Source organism: Chiroxiphia lanceolata, chromosome 3, assembly GCF_009829145.1.
Source record: "Chiroxiphia lanceolata isolate bChiLan1 chromosome 3, bChiLan1.pri, whole genome shotgun sequence".
NCBI lineage: Eukaryota > Metazoa > Chordata > Aves > Passeriformes > Pipridae > Chiroxiphia > Chiroxiphia lanceolata.
In genome coordinates this window covers 81645790-81660701 of record NC_045639.1, presented here as the reverse complement: position 1 = coordinate 81660701, position 14912 = coordinate 81645790, and the positions used below count along the sequence as shown (strand labels likewise).

The following is a 14912-nucleotide window of genomic DNA, read 5'->3' as shown; positions in this document are numbered from 1 at the left end:
GCCCGCGGGAGCCCGGCCGCGGCCTGGGCCGGCAGGATGCTGAACGTGCCGTCGCCGGCTTTCCCCGCGCCCAGCTCCCAGCAGCGAGCGGCAGCGGGCGGCCGCAGCAAGGTAGGGGCAGCCTGGCCGCCCACAGTCTCTTTGGGGGTGGTGAAGGGCCCCGGCGCTTTCCCTGCGTTGGTGCCGCCTGCGTGGCCTGGCCCCGCCCGGCGGGGCTGTGCTGGCTGCCGGACGGTTCCCGGCTGCCTCCGGACACTCCCCTGGAGCGGTCTCGTACTCCAGCAGCCGCCGAGGGACCGCGGCAGGGCCCCGGGTGAGAGGCCAGCTCAGCCATGTCGCTGGAAGACACTTGGTACTTCTCGTTTGAAGGCGGTGGTGGTAACGCTTCCTGCGCTGCCGGCCCGGGCTGTTCGCCCTGGGCAGAGATGGAGACTTTCAGCCTGGAATTCCTGCGTGCCGCTTATGCTTTATATGTTGTGTCTTCATCCTTGGGGGGGTTTTGAGAACACTTATTGTCTGCAGACCTCACTTGGACAACAGACTTAGACTGAAGTACCGTTAAGCAGTGTGGGTCTATGTATGCTATAGTTTGGGTTTTTTTTGCTTCTGTTTTTCCTGTACTTTTGTAAGTCCAGGGTTCTTTAAACGTTTTTCTGCTGTTAAAGTTTGGATCAAAGGGGTTCACAGTCTGTGGTGGTGTTGAAAAGGCACGTGTTAAACATCCTGAAGATCTTGCTCTGCTTTTCAGGGCAGGCCATGGCCTCTAGTAAGCTACTAGACTTCAGTCCCAGCTTTCTCTGGGTGAGTTTTCCAGTGGCTTTAGGGCTTGGGGAAAGTCTTTATGAATGCTGTGAAAGTGAACTTTCCAACCTTGTAGTACCTTATCATGATTTTCAAATTTCCCTTCTTTGTTGCTTGTAGGTTTACAGGCCATATCTCAAAGTGATGCTGATAAAAAATTTTTACTGCCCCAGGCGGACTTGGTGTCTTCAGTTTGCTTTGGGAAGAGTCTGAATGTTTGGTGATATTCAATAATTTCTCTATCTGGGTTACTACCCAGAACACTTCCTTAAGCACCCTTACTACTGAGTAGGGCTCCCAAATATCAATGAATAATATGAGTTAGGTTATTTCCTTTTTGTCTGAGTACTCCTAAGGAGCTTAGAAGAGTGTATTTAATGGCTTTTTCTTCCTTTAGAGTCTGGTGATGTTTGTACATTTGGTATTTTTCAGGTACCTTTAAAACCAGGAAGGAGTCTTATGGACTGGATTCGATTAACTAAAAGTGGGAAGGACTTGACTGGTCTGAAAGGGAGACTGATTGAAGTGACTGAAGATGAACTTGCTAAGCACAACAAAAGAGAGGACTGCTGGATATGTATAAGAGGTTGGTTGTTGTGATATTGCTTCTGCGTTTGTTTCCTAGCTTCCCTTTTCTGTACTTAAAGAAGAAGCAACAAAACCAAAACAACAACAACAAAAGCCATACCCAAAACCAAACTATGCACCTTCAGTGTTTAGACCAGGTGTAATCTTGATATAATTGGACACAACTCTGTTTGACTTGGAGATTTTGTATCACAAAGATATTCTTTGCTTTCAAACCTTTCATAAGAAGTGTTTCAAGTGGGCATATTTTATACCTATTTTATATCTGCAAATGAAAGTGATAAACCACAAGATTGTAGGCAATGCATCAAATAACAAGGGCTTAGCAAGAATAAGGCATTGAAAATGCTGGCATGTAGTTACACTCCTCAGTCTTGGACAGTTTATTATCTTTTGCAGTTGATTGGTTTTAGTGATTGCTTTAAAGCATCCAAATATATATAAATATTAAAAATGTTGCCTAAACCAGTAGAGTGGTCTTTGGAAAACAATTGTGCAAGGCCCACACACTGCTTCATAAAACTTAGCAATGCAAATGACAGTTGCCATGTAAGGCAGTTGTAGTCTAACTAGCGTAACAAATATCTGTGTGACTATGCTATTCTATTTATGGTATTATTTTAGTTAAATATTAGCTCAAAAGTGGAAAGTGTTATAAGTTAAAAGTGGATAAAAGGTGGCCTGGAGCAATAGCTGTGGCTAGAAGAGTGTTTTCAGGGCTGCAAATGGAGTTCCTGATTGTCCTACAGAAAGGAGTAAAATCTTTGCTCTCCAGTTTAATCATCTAGAGGCTAAAATACATTAATACTGCCTTAAATTTGTTAGGAAATAACAGCACAGTTAAGGGGATCAGCATAGCTAATGTGAGATTTCTGTAGGAAGAGTGGTTCTTTTAGTGGTAACTTTGATCTAGTAAGGAACAGCATTGATATTTGGTATAATGTCATGTCTTAACTTCAGAAAAAGGCAGTTAAGAATTTCTCTTGGAGGGTGACTGTTTTTGTTGGGTGTTAAAGGTGATGAGCGTGAAAGTAAGGGTAAAATGTCATTCAGTACTGTCCTTTGGACAAAATAATAGGATTGTTAATGGTCTGTGCTGCTCTTGCACGTGCTAGGAAAACTATAGTGGGAGGAGAGCTAAAGAAAGCTTGTTTATTAAGGAGATCTGTTAATTTTTCTCTCTGAAAGAGGGACACGTACTACCGCAGACAGAATTACTGCTTAAAATGCTTTTGGTTTGTTTTTAGTCTCATATTCTTCCTTGAATGCATCTCTAAGGTTGGTTTTCACAAGAACTCTGTCAAGCTGCTTCTGTATCTTTCTTTAAATTTTTCCATCTCTACTTTTCCTTTGTTCTCAGATGACTAAAATAAAAACATCATAACTGAGAATCCTGGTAGATTATCTGTAGACCTCATATGTGGACAAGTAGTAAAATAACATAATTGTGTAAAAGCTAAATGAGGTCTCTGCAGTCATAGTTAGACTGTGTCTCTAAAGAGCAGAAATTCATGAGAATGTGAAGTAAAACAAGAACAGAGTTAACTTTGATCAAAAATCGAATGTGATAATATCTAAGAAAGCTGTCATATGTGCCCCAAATTTATATATGAAGAGGGATGGCAGGGGAGTTAAAAAAAGCATGAAGAGTATAAAAATGAAATTTCTTTTGCTTCTGTAAGTTTGATGATCAATTTGACTAATATTCGGGAGGTCTTACCTCTGTTGATAGTTATGTTTTATTGTGTGCAGTAATCGGTGCTGCACACAAGATGGCACAATGAATACAACCATCAGAAGAGCAGGTCAATAAAATATGCAAAGATCCTTCCTTTTTTGATTGGGATGGTTGTTCTTTTCAACTAGGATTGTCCCAAGTATGTCTCCCCCGGCTCAGTGCTGAGTGCCTGTCTCTCCTTCTGATGTAATTAACGTGCACTTCTTAATATCTTAAAAGCTCCCTCTGAAAGTACTGGCATAATTCTACTTTTGGTAGCTTCCTGTTTTGATAATGTTAAATATGTTAAACTATTCTGCTAGGTAGGCCTGTAATAATCATGTTAACATGTAGTTAAATCTGTTTGTAGCTGAATTTTTCAGGCTGTAATTATCCTGGTTGCATAGCAACAGTAATTAGAGTTCATCATTTCAGACCTGTGAAGAAACATTGTTTTATCTCTCTGGAAGTGTAGAAAGAATGCTGACCCCTTTTACTGGGACAGATTTTGTACCAGAGGTGCAAGCCTTTAATGAGCATAAGCTATGTTAATTTCTTATATTGCTGAATCTGAAGAATGGAAGTTTTCTTGCTGATGGTGACAGTTTTTCCTTATGGAAGACAGTTTATTCCTTTAGGCATTTTATTCCATAGATGATGGGTGGTAGGGAAACAACGATGACAAGAATTCAGGCATAACTTAATTGGAAGGGAGAGTGAAAATAATTCCATACACTAGCTGGCTCAATTTTATGTCTTTGTTAAAACCAGCCTCAGGTTCTTTTACCCCCTAGCTAGGATACGTCATGTTCAGCTTCTAGGTTGAAGTCTTGACCCAGCAGATATCTTCAGACATTCACTGGGAAAAGTGGTATGGCACTGTAGGATTGACATCTCTGTATAATAAGATACCTCTTGTGCCCTACACAATTGTGTAGCTTATGTTTCTGTTTTTGCAAAGTCGCACTATTTGTTCCAAAAATGTCTAGTGTTTGCCTTTGCTCTTTAATGTGTGCTAACCTTTTCACTGGTTTTGGAGATAAGAGGCGTCACAGAAATGTTGCTCATGTTTTTATATTCCACTTTTTTCAGGATTTGTATATAATGTCACACCATACATGGAATATCATCCTGGTGGTGAGGATGAACTAATGAAAGCAGCAGGAACTGATGGTACAGATCTCTTTGATCAGGTGAGAACAACTGGCAGCGAATGACACTTACTGTATTGTGAAGAATGCATGTTTTCTGATTATTTTTAGGGCATTCCAGTGGAAATGGTGATTTTAACTTTTTCAGTCCTAAGGAAAGGCAGTGGGTTACTGCTCAGAATGACACATGTGCTGAAAGAGTTTAAGTTTTGTACCAAAAGACACTAATGAAAATACCACTTTATGTTGTTGGAATGACGCTTCAATTAGACCATTTTTTTTAGCAGAAGTAGCAATAAAGCTAGCAAGAACTTGAGATACCACCTTCTTAATAAATTGCTACAATGACTAATTGCTGTAATTTGAGAGATCTTTTTTCCTCAGAGCTTTCACTGTTTGAAAAATGCTTGTAGAATTGTCTATTCACCTGGCAACTGCATTATCAGAAAAAATGCTGGAGCTGCTATTAAGTGGTTGTGAACAAATCACAAGATGACAGTTGGTATCTTCTTTACTGTTTCTTTAAATATTTTGAAAACACTCAGAAAATAAAAGGTCTGCAGCATGGGTGTGCTTTCTGCAAGGAATTGCTTGCAAACTTGGTGTTCTAAAAGCTGATTCACTGAGTTGGTATTTTTTAGAAACAGACATTCTTTGAGTCTCCTTGACTCACTAGGTTTATCTAATAAACTGAGAAAGAGCAGAAAGAAAGCCTCATCTGTTCCTGAAAGGAAATCTGTTACCTCCTTACATGTTGTGCGTCAGAGTATGTCATGCCTTTATTTGCAAAATATTTTTAACAATGTAAAGATGTGATAATGTTTTAGCTTTGAGTTTAACCTTGGTTAGTCCTTTCACAAATGAAGTGTTAGATTTGGGCATAATTCTTTGATTTCCATATATATGGAGTTTTTCTCCTAAGAGTTCATCCAGTATCAAGTTGTGACCTGGAATTATGTGGTTGGGTCATTGTATGATGTACTCGGAAACAGGAGTCTTGACATCAGGAATATTTGGGAAAGCTCCTCTAGTTGTTACTAACTGCATATACATGCTCGCTGCATTTTTTTTTTTAGTTTGTTTTGTCGTGGGAATGGAAAGCAGTGTTCAGACCCTTAAAATATGCTTTTCACTTTTATTGTTTCTGGCTGATGTCTTTCCTGTTCCCAGTGGCACTTCTGGTTTCCTCTCTGCTTTAGCATTCTGTGTCTGTTGGATATCGATCTTTTTTTAAGAGTTTGGTAGGTTGCTAGTGTTTCTCAAATTTTTGTGAAAATTAATTGTCATTCATAATCCTTTATTTCTTTCTGTTATTTGTGTATGAGGAAATTGTAACTTGTGGATGGGATTCTTTATCTCACCTCCTTAGGTTGTTCAGTTTGAAGTTAATTTAAGTCTAGATACCATTCAAATTTGTCATGCAACACTTTGTTTCCTTTTTTCTTCTTGTGATGTTATCCTGGATGCCCTTTCAGAATTGGCTTTTCTGCCATCCATTTCCTCTGCAAGTTCTCCAGTTCTGGTCTGTAAAGCTACTGCTTTTTCTTCACTTTATTTGACTTTCTAAAATAGGTAATATCCAAATAATTCAGTGATAGTAAGACAGAAACAAACAGAAATACACCAACTTAGTAAGAAGAGTTTTTGTGTCTAAACTACTATTCTTTATGTTTGTTTCTGTCATCCCTTTTCCCTTCACTTGTCTAAACAAGACTAATAACCCTTGTGGTAAAGACAAGGCTTTTATTCTGTAATTACATAGCATACATCATAAAAATGCTCTTCTGAAGTATATTCTGTAGCTCAAGGTAATGATGTTCCAATACTGCAAAGCATAAATAAATAAATTAAACTATTGTGACATTTTCATGGTCCTACTTTTTTACACTTGCTATCTGTAATAGAAGTAAAAATAAGTACTGAATGATGCAATAATGAGTTTTAATGTGTTTAAAAAATAATCTGCTAAATTAATTATATTAGTCACTGTACAAAAATGAACTTTTCTATTTCAGTGGATAGAACAACATAGTCAGATTTACCAATTTCATGAAAAAATATTTTGTTAACATAGGTGCATCGTTGGGTCAATTACGAGTCGATGCTGAAGGAATGTCTTGTTGGGAGAATGGCTGTCAAGCCTATTGCTGCTCCAAAAGGTGAGACTTTTTAAGAATGAAATATTTTCTGTGATGCTTTATTCCAAATTTATCTGGAAATTATGAGAAATTCTAAATCATCATATTTTTAAGGAGAGTCTCTATTCTTGCATGGAGTGAAGGCTGTTGCCTATATTCATCTGGTTTTTTTGTGGCAGACAACTGAGGATGAAATGTTTTTATGAATGAAGACTTTTTTAAGTAATGTACTTCTAAGTTTCTTCTTTTAGTCATTAGAAAACAGATGTCAAGATCTCTCTTTCTTCTTCTGATCCCTGGGGACAAACTGTCATAGGCAGTTCTCATCTTGAAATAACAGTCAGTATTTTCAATCTCATGATATCAGCACTAGATGTATGTCTGGCAAGTTGCATATATATTGACATATTTGAATACACTTTATGGACAGTCATCCTTTCCAGAACACTTCATTGGGTCCTTTAGTTTGAATTTAATTAGAGAAACTTCTGCTGATACAACAAAGTCTTCTGAGCCAGGACAGCAAGAAATGTAGTATATTGTCTTAAAATGCTGGTGATAGTTTCCAGAGACTTTAATTTGCAGTATTTCTTTTGGTTTGTAGTCCACAGCCAAAAACTTCCTACTATCTGGGAAGCAGACACTGTTACTCAATACTGACCCTTAGCAAAGTTGCTGTGAAAACATAGAAGAATTAGTGGTTGCAACTATTTTTCTCCAATTCTGTGGCATCCTTTAGTTCACAAATTCAGCCATCTTGTAGCTCTTCAACTTCTGACAAAGTGCACTGCATACTTGCTTAGTGCTTAGGTCACATCCCCTTAGCAGTTAGGTTGAGTTTGATCTGTATATGAAGGGCAGTAGTATTTTCCATCTCCGTGATACTAAGTAGCTAATTCCAGTGTTAAACTTTTGAGCTAAATGCTACAAAGTATGAAGAAGCCTGGACAGCATAAATGCCTCATGGAGTTGAGGCATTACACATACATTGCTACTACTTTGTCAGCTGAGTTAGAAATTTAAAAGTAAACCTGAATTTTTCTGATTTAATTAATCTAACTTTTCTGCAACTGGAAGGAATTCTTGTGATAGCCAGTCAGTAAAACATAAACATGTCTTTTCCCCTGCCAGCTATGACAGTCCATTTTCTGCTGTTCCTTTTTTCTGCTTTGCTTTTTAATATGACATTTCTGTCCATTTTGCTGTAGTAAAATTTACAGGATAAAGGTTGCCAACTGTATAAAACCAGTTCTATTGCCTGTATGTCTTTTAGCCATTTGAAAAAACGTAATTTCATTAATTAAGAAACTGATTACAGAAGCACAGAATCACTTAAGTTGGAAAAGACCTCCAAGGTCGAGTCCAATCTTTGACTCATCACCACCTTGTCAACTAGACCATGGCACTGAGTGCCACATCCAGTTGTTTCTTGAACACTTCCAGGGATGGTAACTGCACCACTTCCCTTGGCAATTCATTTGAATGCTTAACAGCCCTTTCCATGACAGAATTCTTCCTGATGTCCAACCAGAACCTCCCCTGGTGCAGCTTGAGGCCATTTCCTCTTGCCCTGTCACGAGTTGCCTGGGAGAAGAGGCCAACTCCCACCTGGCTACAGCCTCCTTTCACTTAGTTGTAGAGAGTGATAATGTCACTCTTTAGCCTCCTTTTCTCCAGGCTAAACAGCCCCAGCTTCCTCAGCTGCTCCTCATATGACTTACTCTCTAAATCCATCACCAGTTTCATTACCTTTCCTGGACACTCTCCTGGACTTTCTGAAATTCTTCACAGTAAAATTCTTAAAGTTTATTTTATTCCTCTTCCTCTGTTGAATTATCAAAAAATGTGATTGACTAACTTCACTATTAGCCAGCAATAATTCTGGTCTCACATCCTTCCAGAAGACCATATTCTGCAAAGTTTGCATTTGAAAATAGAAGAATAAGTTACTAAGTTAAGGTGCATGTTTTTGAATATAGGATTAAATTAAGTATAGAGGGAACACAAAACTTCAAATTAAGGATTGCATTGCTTTCTTTTTGTGACAGAGGGTGAATGTTTGCTAATAGGGCAAACACTGGTATTTGATGCTTGATGCAGTCTCAATACAGAGCTAGGAAGGTAGATGTAGTTTTGTCGAGGCGTTGCTGGAAGATTTGTCCTTCAGCTTAGGTTTTGTTTCCTGTGTTCTGGTGGGTTTTTTTTTTGGAAGATGTTGCGATGATTTGCTCATTGAACTGCTTGAGAAAGCTGAAGCTTGTCTTTGCACAACTGAGGTTTTTTAAGAAGAGTTTTTTGAAAATACTGGTGATAGTGATTTTGCTGACTTGTATTTTGGGAATGCTGCTTTATGCTATGGTAGTGACTGACAGGAAATTCTGAAGTGTTGCTTCTGTAGTGTTACAGTGGATCTGTACACTGAAACATGTAGTGTTTGTACATGCTGAGAAGGCCAGCACAATACCCAGGTATGTAAGAGATGATTTCAGAATCTCTCTCAGCAAACCTGTGCAGAATTAAACTGCTTGCCTTCTCTTCAGGGTACTCAGCTGTAAACATTAGCACAGTTTGTTGTCTGGTATTTTTTAATATTGCTAATGTTTTGCATAGACATGTCAGTATAAGTCCCTGTATTACTTCAGTGATTACTTAGCTTGGGAGTCAGAATACATGTTGTATTATTGTTAATTCAGTGAAATTAGACTGAGAGCTGTGGTGTCATCCAAGGAAGAGAGGTAGGGCTCTGCCTTCAATATACCTCACGCAGTCCTTAAAATTGTAATGCCAGTTTCAGTGCACTGTGTTATAATGTAGTGAAATGAGAGTAGACTTCTGAATGCAAAAAATTACCTTTCATTAGAAACAAGTCTTTATGAATGACTTGTTATCCTGGCAGAAAGCTTAAAGTAATGTACAGCAGAATTTGCAGACAAATATTGCCTCAACCAAGAATTTGTGGAGAGTTTTCTTTTTACTTTATAATGGCACAGTATGAAAGCCACTAATGAAGGCAATTCTTGATCATCTCTCAATTAATTTTGCAATACTGCATGCCTGATGCTTTGTCCTAGGAACCTTCCTTAACTTCTCTCTAGCATTTTTCCTCTAACACTGGCTGGTGTGATGCAGGGCACTGGGAAGGATTTGAAAAAACATATGAGAAACATTCCACTTTGGTTTTTGTAAAAGGGAGCAGGAAGAACAGATTTGTTTCTCTCCCTTCCCCAAACCTGGCTGTCATAGGAAAGGATATAAAATGGACCTTCATACTGGGACATTATGAGATGTGCAATGTAGAGAAGGTCAGAAAGGGGCCTGGGTGTATCTAGAGGGCTAGTTTCCCCACAGATTTGCTGTGAACCAAAGGATATGGGGCTGCGGTGCCTTTCTGATAGAGTTGAGCACCTTGTATATAAATTGACACTGTGATTCATCCATTTGGTACTTTTTTTTCTGCTAGTGGTTTTTTTTTGAGTGTTTTTTTTTAGTAGTTGTCGCATACTGTAGATTTAATGAAGAATTCAGATACTACCTTGACAAATAAAATCATTTGGCAGAAAAAGCTTATAGAAAGATATTCTTTTTCCTGTGTTTCTGCCAAAGATTGGGTTTAGATTTCCAAGGGTTGGGATGGTCAGATTCTTGTTCTACTATGTGATGTCATGAGGCAAGTGTCATTGGAATTCTTAACAGATTCAGTAAACTTCTAGCTGTGAAGTTTATAGTTGTACAACATAATCTGTGATGTTTGTTTTGAACAAACAAAAATCCTTGATGTTTGTCTTTCAGTGCTGTGCAGCTTCTGGCATTTGTAACCTACTGGTTTTTCAGTTAGACATAATCTTTTGGAATGGTAATCAGTGCTGCATTTATTTGTCACTTCCTGATATCTGAAGTGTCCTGGTCAATCCGTTAATGTTTTGGAAGGTTTATTTGGAGATTCTTTGTTTGGCTCATTTCTTTGGCATGATGTGTGCAAGTACTGTGCTGTAACTTCTTAACTGTCATGCTTGTTGCTTTTTCTTAATGCTTTTAGAGATTTCTTCTAATCTGTCTGAGGGGAAGAAGCAGCTCAATGGTAAGTATTCACCTGGAGCAAAATAGGGAACGAATCTTAAACTTATTTGAATATTATTGAATGACCAGTGTTTATCCAGAGTTCTCTCTGTATTTGAATCAAATGCTGAGGCTTCAGTGAACCGTGGAAATTTCAAAAGGCAAAATCCTAATCAGGTATTGTGAATGCTGTGTCTGGAAGTATTGTAAGACTGCGGTAGAGTAGTGTAGATAAGGGAGGTAAGAGATGAACAAGTAAGTCCAGCTTGTCTGCAAAGTGCTTGGAAGATTTTCTGCAAAGGTCTTTTCTATCCTGTCTCCTGTCAGGTCTTCCATTTTTTTTGTTGCATCAATTTCTTTTTATTCTTTCAAGGTGCAAAATTGTGCGTTTTCTTTTGAGCTTCATGGAGCTTTTGTCAGTCCATTGCTTCAGTCTGTGTCCCTTTGAATAGTAGCCATAACCGTGCATGGTTTGGCTGCTTTCCATGAGTTATTGCTCATGTACTTCCTGAATGTAGGACAGTGTGTTCCCTGTAGGTGGCTAATGACAGTATGAAACAGTATCAGCATTCCCTGTTCCCTAGGGAATGCCAACAGTAACTAGCCCCTAGTGGGGCTGATCACACCTTTTGTGACTGTCAGTTCTACTAATTTTCTATCCAGGTTGTAATCCTCCTGTCAAACCCAGCTGTTTCCAGTGTGGCTATGAGGATAATATGGGAACCTTTATCACTACACTTGCTGTGCCTTGGGATTGTGCAAAGCAATTCCTAGAACAAGCTGAAGTTTGCTCCCTTGAGATGCAGAGTTGTATTTCTGCTGTTCATCTGGTTACCTTAAACTCTTTCATTTCATACCTGCCATCAGCCTTTGACTTCACCACCAGCTTTCCTTTATGATCACCATGACCAGTACAGCACTCTGCTTAATTGATCACCTGAATCATTGTCTTTTTATTGAATTGTTAATTCTTGTTTTCATGTAGCATCTTACAGTATTTCAGAATAATTCATAAATAACTTTGTTTGCCAGAATGTTCTATTTTATTGTGGCTGCTTATATATTTCTGTTGACCTGCAAAAGCAAACTGGAGTGTGTATGACCATGAATTCCTGTTATCTGTGGGGGCCAACCTAAGCGTATGATGTATGTCCTCAAGAAAGGCTTAGCCTTTGAGAAGGCTTTTATCATTATGTGATTGGTTTTCTTTTGCAATGCTCTGACTGCTCTGCCATTTAGCTTCCTTGGCAGCTGCAGATGGTGTGTACTTAGGAGTAATTAAGGATCAAAGAATAAGTAATTTGACTGAGTTCTAATTGCTTTGGGTTAATTCTCCCATCTGGATGATAAAATATTTTCAACAGATTGGATTGGACCGGAGTGGCTCTCTGTTTTTATCTAATTCCTGCATGGTGAAGCCACTCAATCACCGTGTTTAAGGTTGTAGTCATACTACAAAACTTACTGGCAATTAGAAGATAGTAATCTGGGTAACTGAGAATTCAGGTGCTAATTATTTTATGCATAGCCATTTCAAATTTGCAAGGTTTGCCTTTGAATGGGCTTGGAACCAGCACTTACCAGCTGTTCAGTCTGCAGCTTCCTCCATCGTTATTCTATTTAACTTCTTTGTGTTAAATAGATGAAGGGTTGCAGTTGCTTTTATCTGTCTCTGTGCTCAAGTGTTTGCCAAATATTTTCAGTTTCTATCATGCCAGAGATTAGTACAGTTGAGGTTTTGAAAGACTGACCGACTGTTGCTTCCTAGCAAAGGCCTTTTCAGGCTGTTTTGTGAAGTTTAATACTTAGAGTAGCTGAATTCTGTGAAAATTCCTAGGAAAGTGCTAAGTTGAAAGATTAAGGTTGATATCTTTGCTTAACTGACTGACATGAAGTTTTACTTGTGAATTAGGTTAGATCAGACATGCCAAATTGAATTTATTCATCTGAATTGTATAAACAAATAGTTCTGTTAAAGGGAATTCGTTCAGATAACCTTGTGCTTCACTATCGCAAAGTGTAAAAGCACAGGATAGTTACAGGTGAAACTGAGATCAAGCCACATGTACCAGAAGGGCTGCAGACACAGGTACTGTGGTGTATGGAACTCTTAATTTCTGAAGTAGAATTTCATTTTCTAGGACCCTGCTCTCCAAGAGAAAATGCTGAATAAAAACTAAATTTTAAAAAGTACATGGTTATTTTTGGCTGCCTGTGGAAATAAAGCCATTAAATATTGTTCAGGGATATTTAGAACATTCAATTAAAAAAAAATAAAACCAAACACCAGATATACTTGATAAGTATTTCTATTAAGCAAGCATCCCAGCAGGTATTTTATTGACTGTCTGCTCTTTGTAGGTATGCTTCCTGAGAAGAAATTACTAGCTTCTTCTGCTAAAGACTTAACTCCGAGGTAAGCCTTTGTCTTTCATTGGCTGTTGAGCATTCTATTTAAAAATTCTGTGCAATTCTTAGTACATGCAGGCAACTTCTTCGATGGTTAGCTCTCGATGTTTCAGCTAAATGAGTATATGTCATCACCATCCTCTCAGAAGTAGGAAAGTTGAGGTTTGTTTAAACAACTTGCCAAAGGTCATATAGGCAAATGATTATTCTTGGCCTGCTCAGTTGATTTCTAACACTTGCACCTCCTTGCATTGTATAAAAGTGTATGACTTATATTTGCAGACTCCTTAGGTTTGCTTCTTGAGGAAACTTCTAGAAAGTCATTCCAGCTGGGCTGATTACTTTTTTTGACTTCAGTTAATTTGTCCATAGATGTACATATAGCCATGCCTTGAAAATGTGCTTCATTTCAAGCTGGAATGTAGTAAAATGTGAGAGCTGTATTCAAGTTTCTACAATATGCAAAGCGAAGCAGGCCCTAAAATCTCATTGTGATATACCTACTGTTGTCACTGAGGTGTCATTTTACTCCGTGATGCCTTGAGTCAGCAAGGTTCAGTTTCTCACTTGACACGAAAATCTCCTGTGAGTGTGTGATCTCTGGGCTAGTTACATGCAGTCAGAAAATGTTGTGGCTTATAAACAACTGGAATGTGGTTTATCTTCTGAAGTGCTCGCCAGACCTTACTGCCTTCCTTCCCACGTGTGTCTGGCGTATTCTGGATGTGACTGGAAGATGTGCAACCTAGAATGTGTTGGCTGTCAGGAATGTTTGCTGGAGGGATCATCCTCCCTCTCTGCCTGCTTTTCTGGTCCAGTAGTCTAAACAGTAGAAGTTACTTCCTGGCAGGTGTAAAGCCATACAAATAATTAGCATCTGAAGGCTTTCCTTTTTTTTACTTTACCTGGATTTATTACAAGATTTGGACAGCATGGGAACATAGGAATGAATGTAAAATCTAGATTCAGGGAGATGAAGGGAGATGGTTTTGTGGTATGTGCATCAGATCTTTAACTCTTGGAAGTCACTCTGCTTATTTAATGCTTTTGTCTGGAGTCAAGATTTTAATCATCTCCTGAGAAAGGTTCATATACTGCAAAGAGGGTGCATATGCTTTTTAAGTAAAACTAATGACATATAATTTTAACTTCAATTTGCTAACTATCAGGATGCATAATTACACTGTTACTTTAGTAATGTTTTCAAAATTACTGGCTTTGGACTTACCTCTTCAAAAATAGTAAGTAATGTATTTGGCGTGTAAATTCATGAAAGACGCTCTTCTTGAAGACTTGGATTTAAATATGTTTTGATATGCCCAAAGAAATTCTATATTTTTTTTGTTATTGTATTTTTTGTTTTACAGTTATGATTGGTTCCAAACAGATAGTTTGATCACCGTTGTCATATATACTAAGCAGAAGGTAAGTAAAAAGGAGAATTACAAAATCCAGTAGTGATCTAGCTTGAATTCTGGAAGAAGTTCATAAAAATTGTTGTGGTTTTTTTTCCCCCTTGACTGTGAAAGGATATGAATGCAGAGTTGGTGATAGTTGACTGTCAAGATAAACGATTAAGGGGAGAGATCATCATGGATGACTACTCATATCTTGTAGAAGTTGGTAGGTATTGTAATTTTGCAGTTGAAAATACTGAAGTTTCATTCTACTTTATTCAAACCCTTTCATTAGACCATACGCATTTTATGTGTACTACTTAATATTTTATTCCTTTTTCATTTAAGATGATTAAAGTACCTTCATGTAAATTAATTACATTGTGTATCAACTCACATCTTCATTTGTTAAGTATGTACTAAATGTTTTACATGTAGACTAAAGTGAAGTAAGAAATCAATTTTAAAGTTGTGTAAAATTTTTCTTCAAGTGTGTTTTTTATGGTTATTAAAATGGTCTTATTCAAAAGGACAAGTGCAATAATTTACATAAATGAAGATTAGTAGCTTTATATGAGCCGTTGTTAAAAGTAATGGGAAAAATGGTGCCTTTATGTATGAGGCCTGTAGAAGTCATGAGTAAAATTTCAAGGCC

The 14912-nt window shown here is 38.0% G+C and overlaps 1 protein-coding gene across 5 annotated transcripts in view; it reads left to right on the top strand.

Moving 5' to 3' along the window:
• The first annotated feature begins 9 nt into the window (after positions 1–9).
• LOC116784713 (cytochrome b5 reductase 4) overlaps positions 10–14912 on the top strand; it is a 35218-nt gene continuing 20315 nt past the window's right edge. The window contains exons 1-8 of one of the 5 annotated variants that reach the window (XM_032683574.1): positions 10–111; positions 1234–1387; positions 4199–4299; positions 6332–6416; positions 10432–10473; positions 12813–12867; positions 14228–14285; positions 14390–14483. In XM_032683574.1, the coding sequence (XP_032539465.1) occupies positions 37–111; positions 1234–1387; positions 4199–4299; positions 6332–6416; positions 10432–10473; positions 12813–12867; positions 14228–14285; positions 14390–14483 (664 nt within the window). In that variant the 5' untranslated portion in view covers positions 10–36. Of the gene's footprint in view, positions 112–201; positions 353–724; positions 802–1233; positions 1388–4198; positions 4300–6331; positions 6417–10431; positions 10474–12812; positions 12868–14227; positions 14286–14389; positions 14484–14912 lie in introns of those variants that run through there. The other 4 variants (XM_032683578.1, XM_032683579.1, XM_032683575.1 and 1 more) reach the window with 4 other exon arrangements.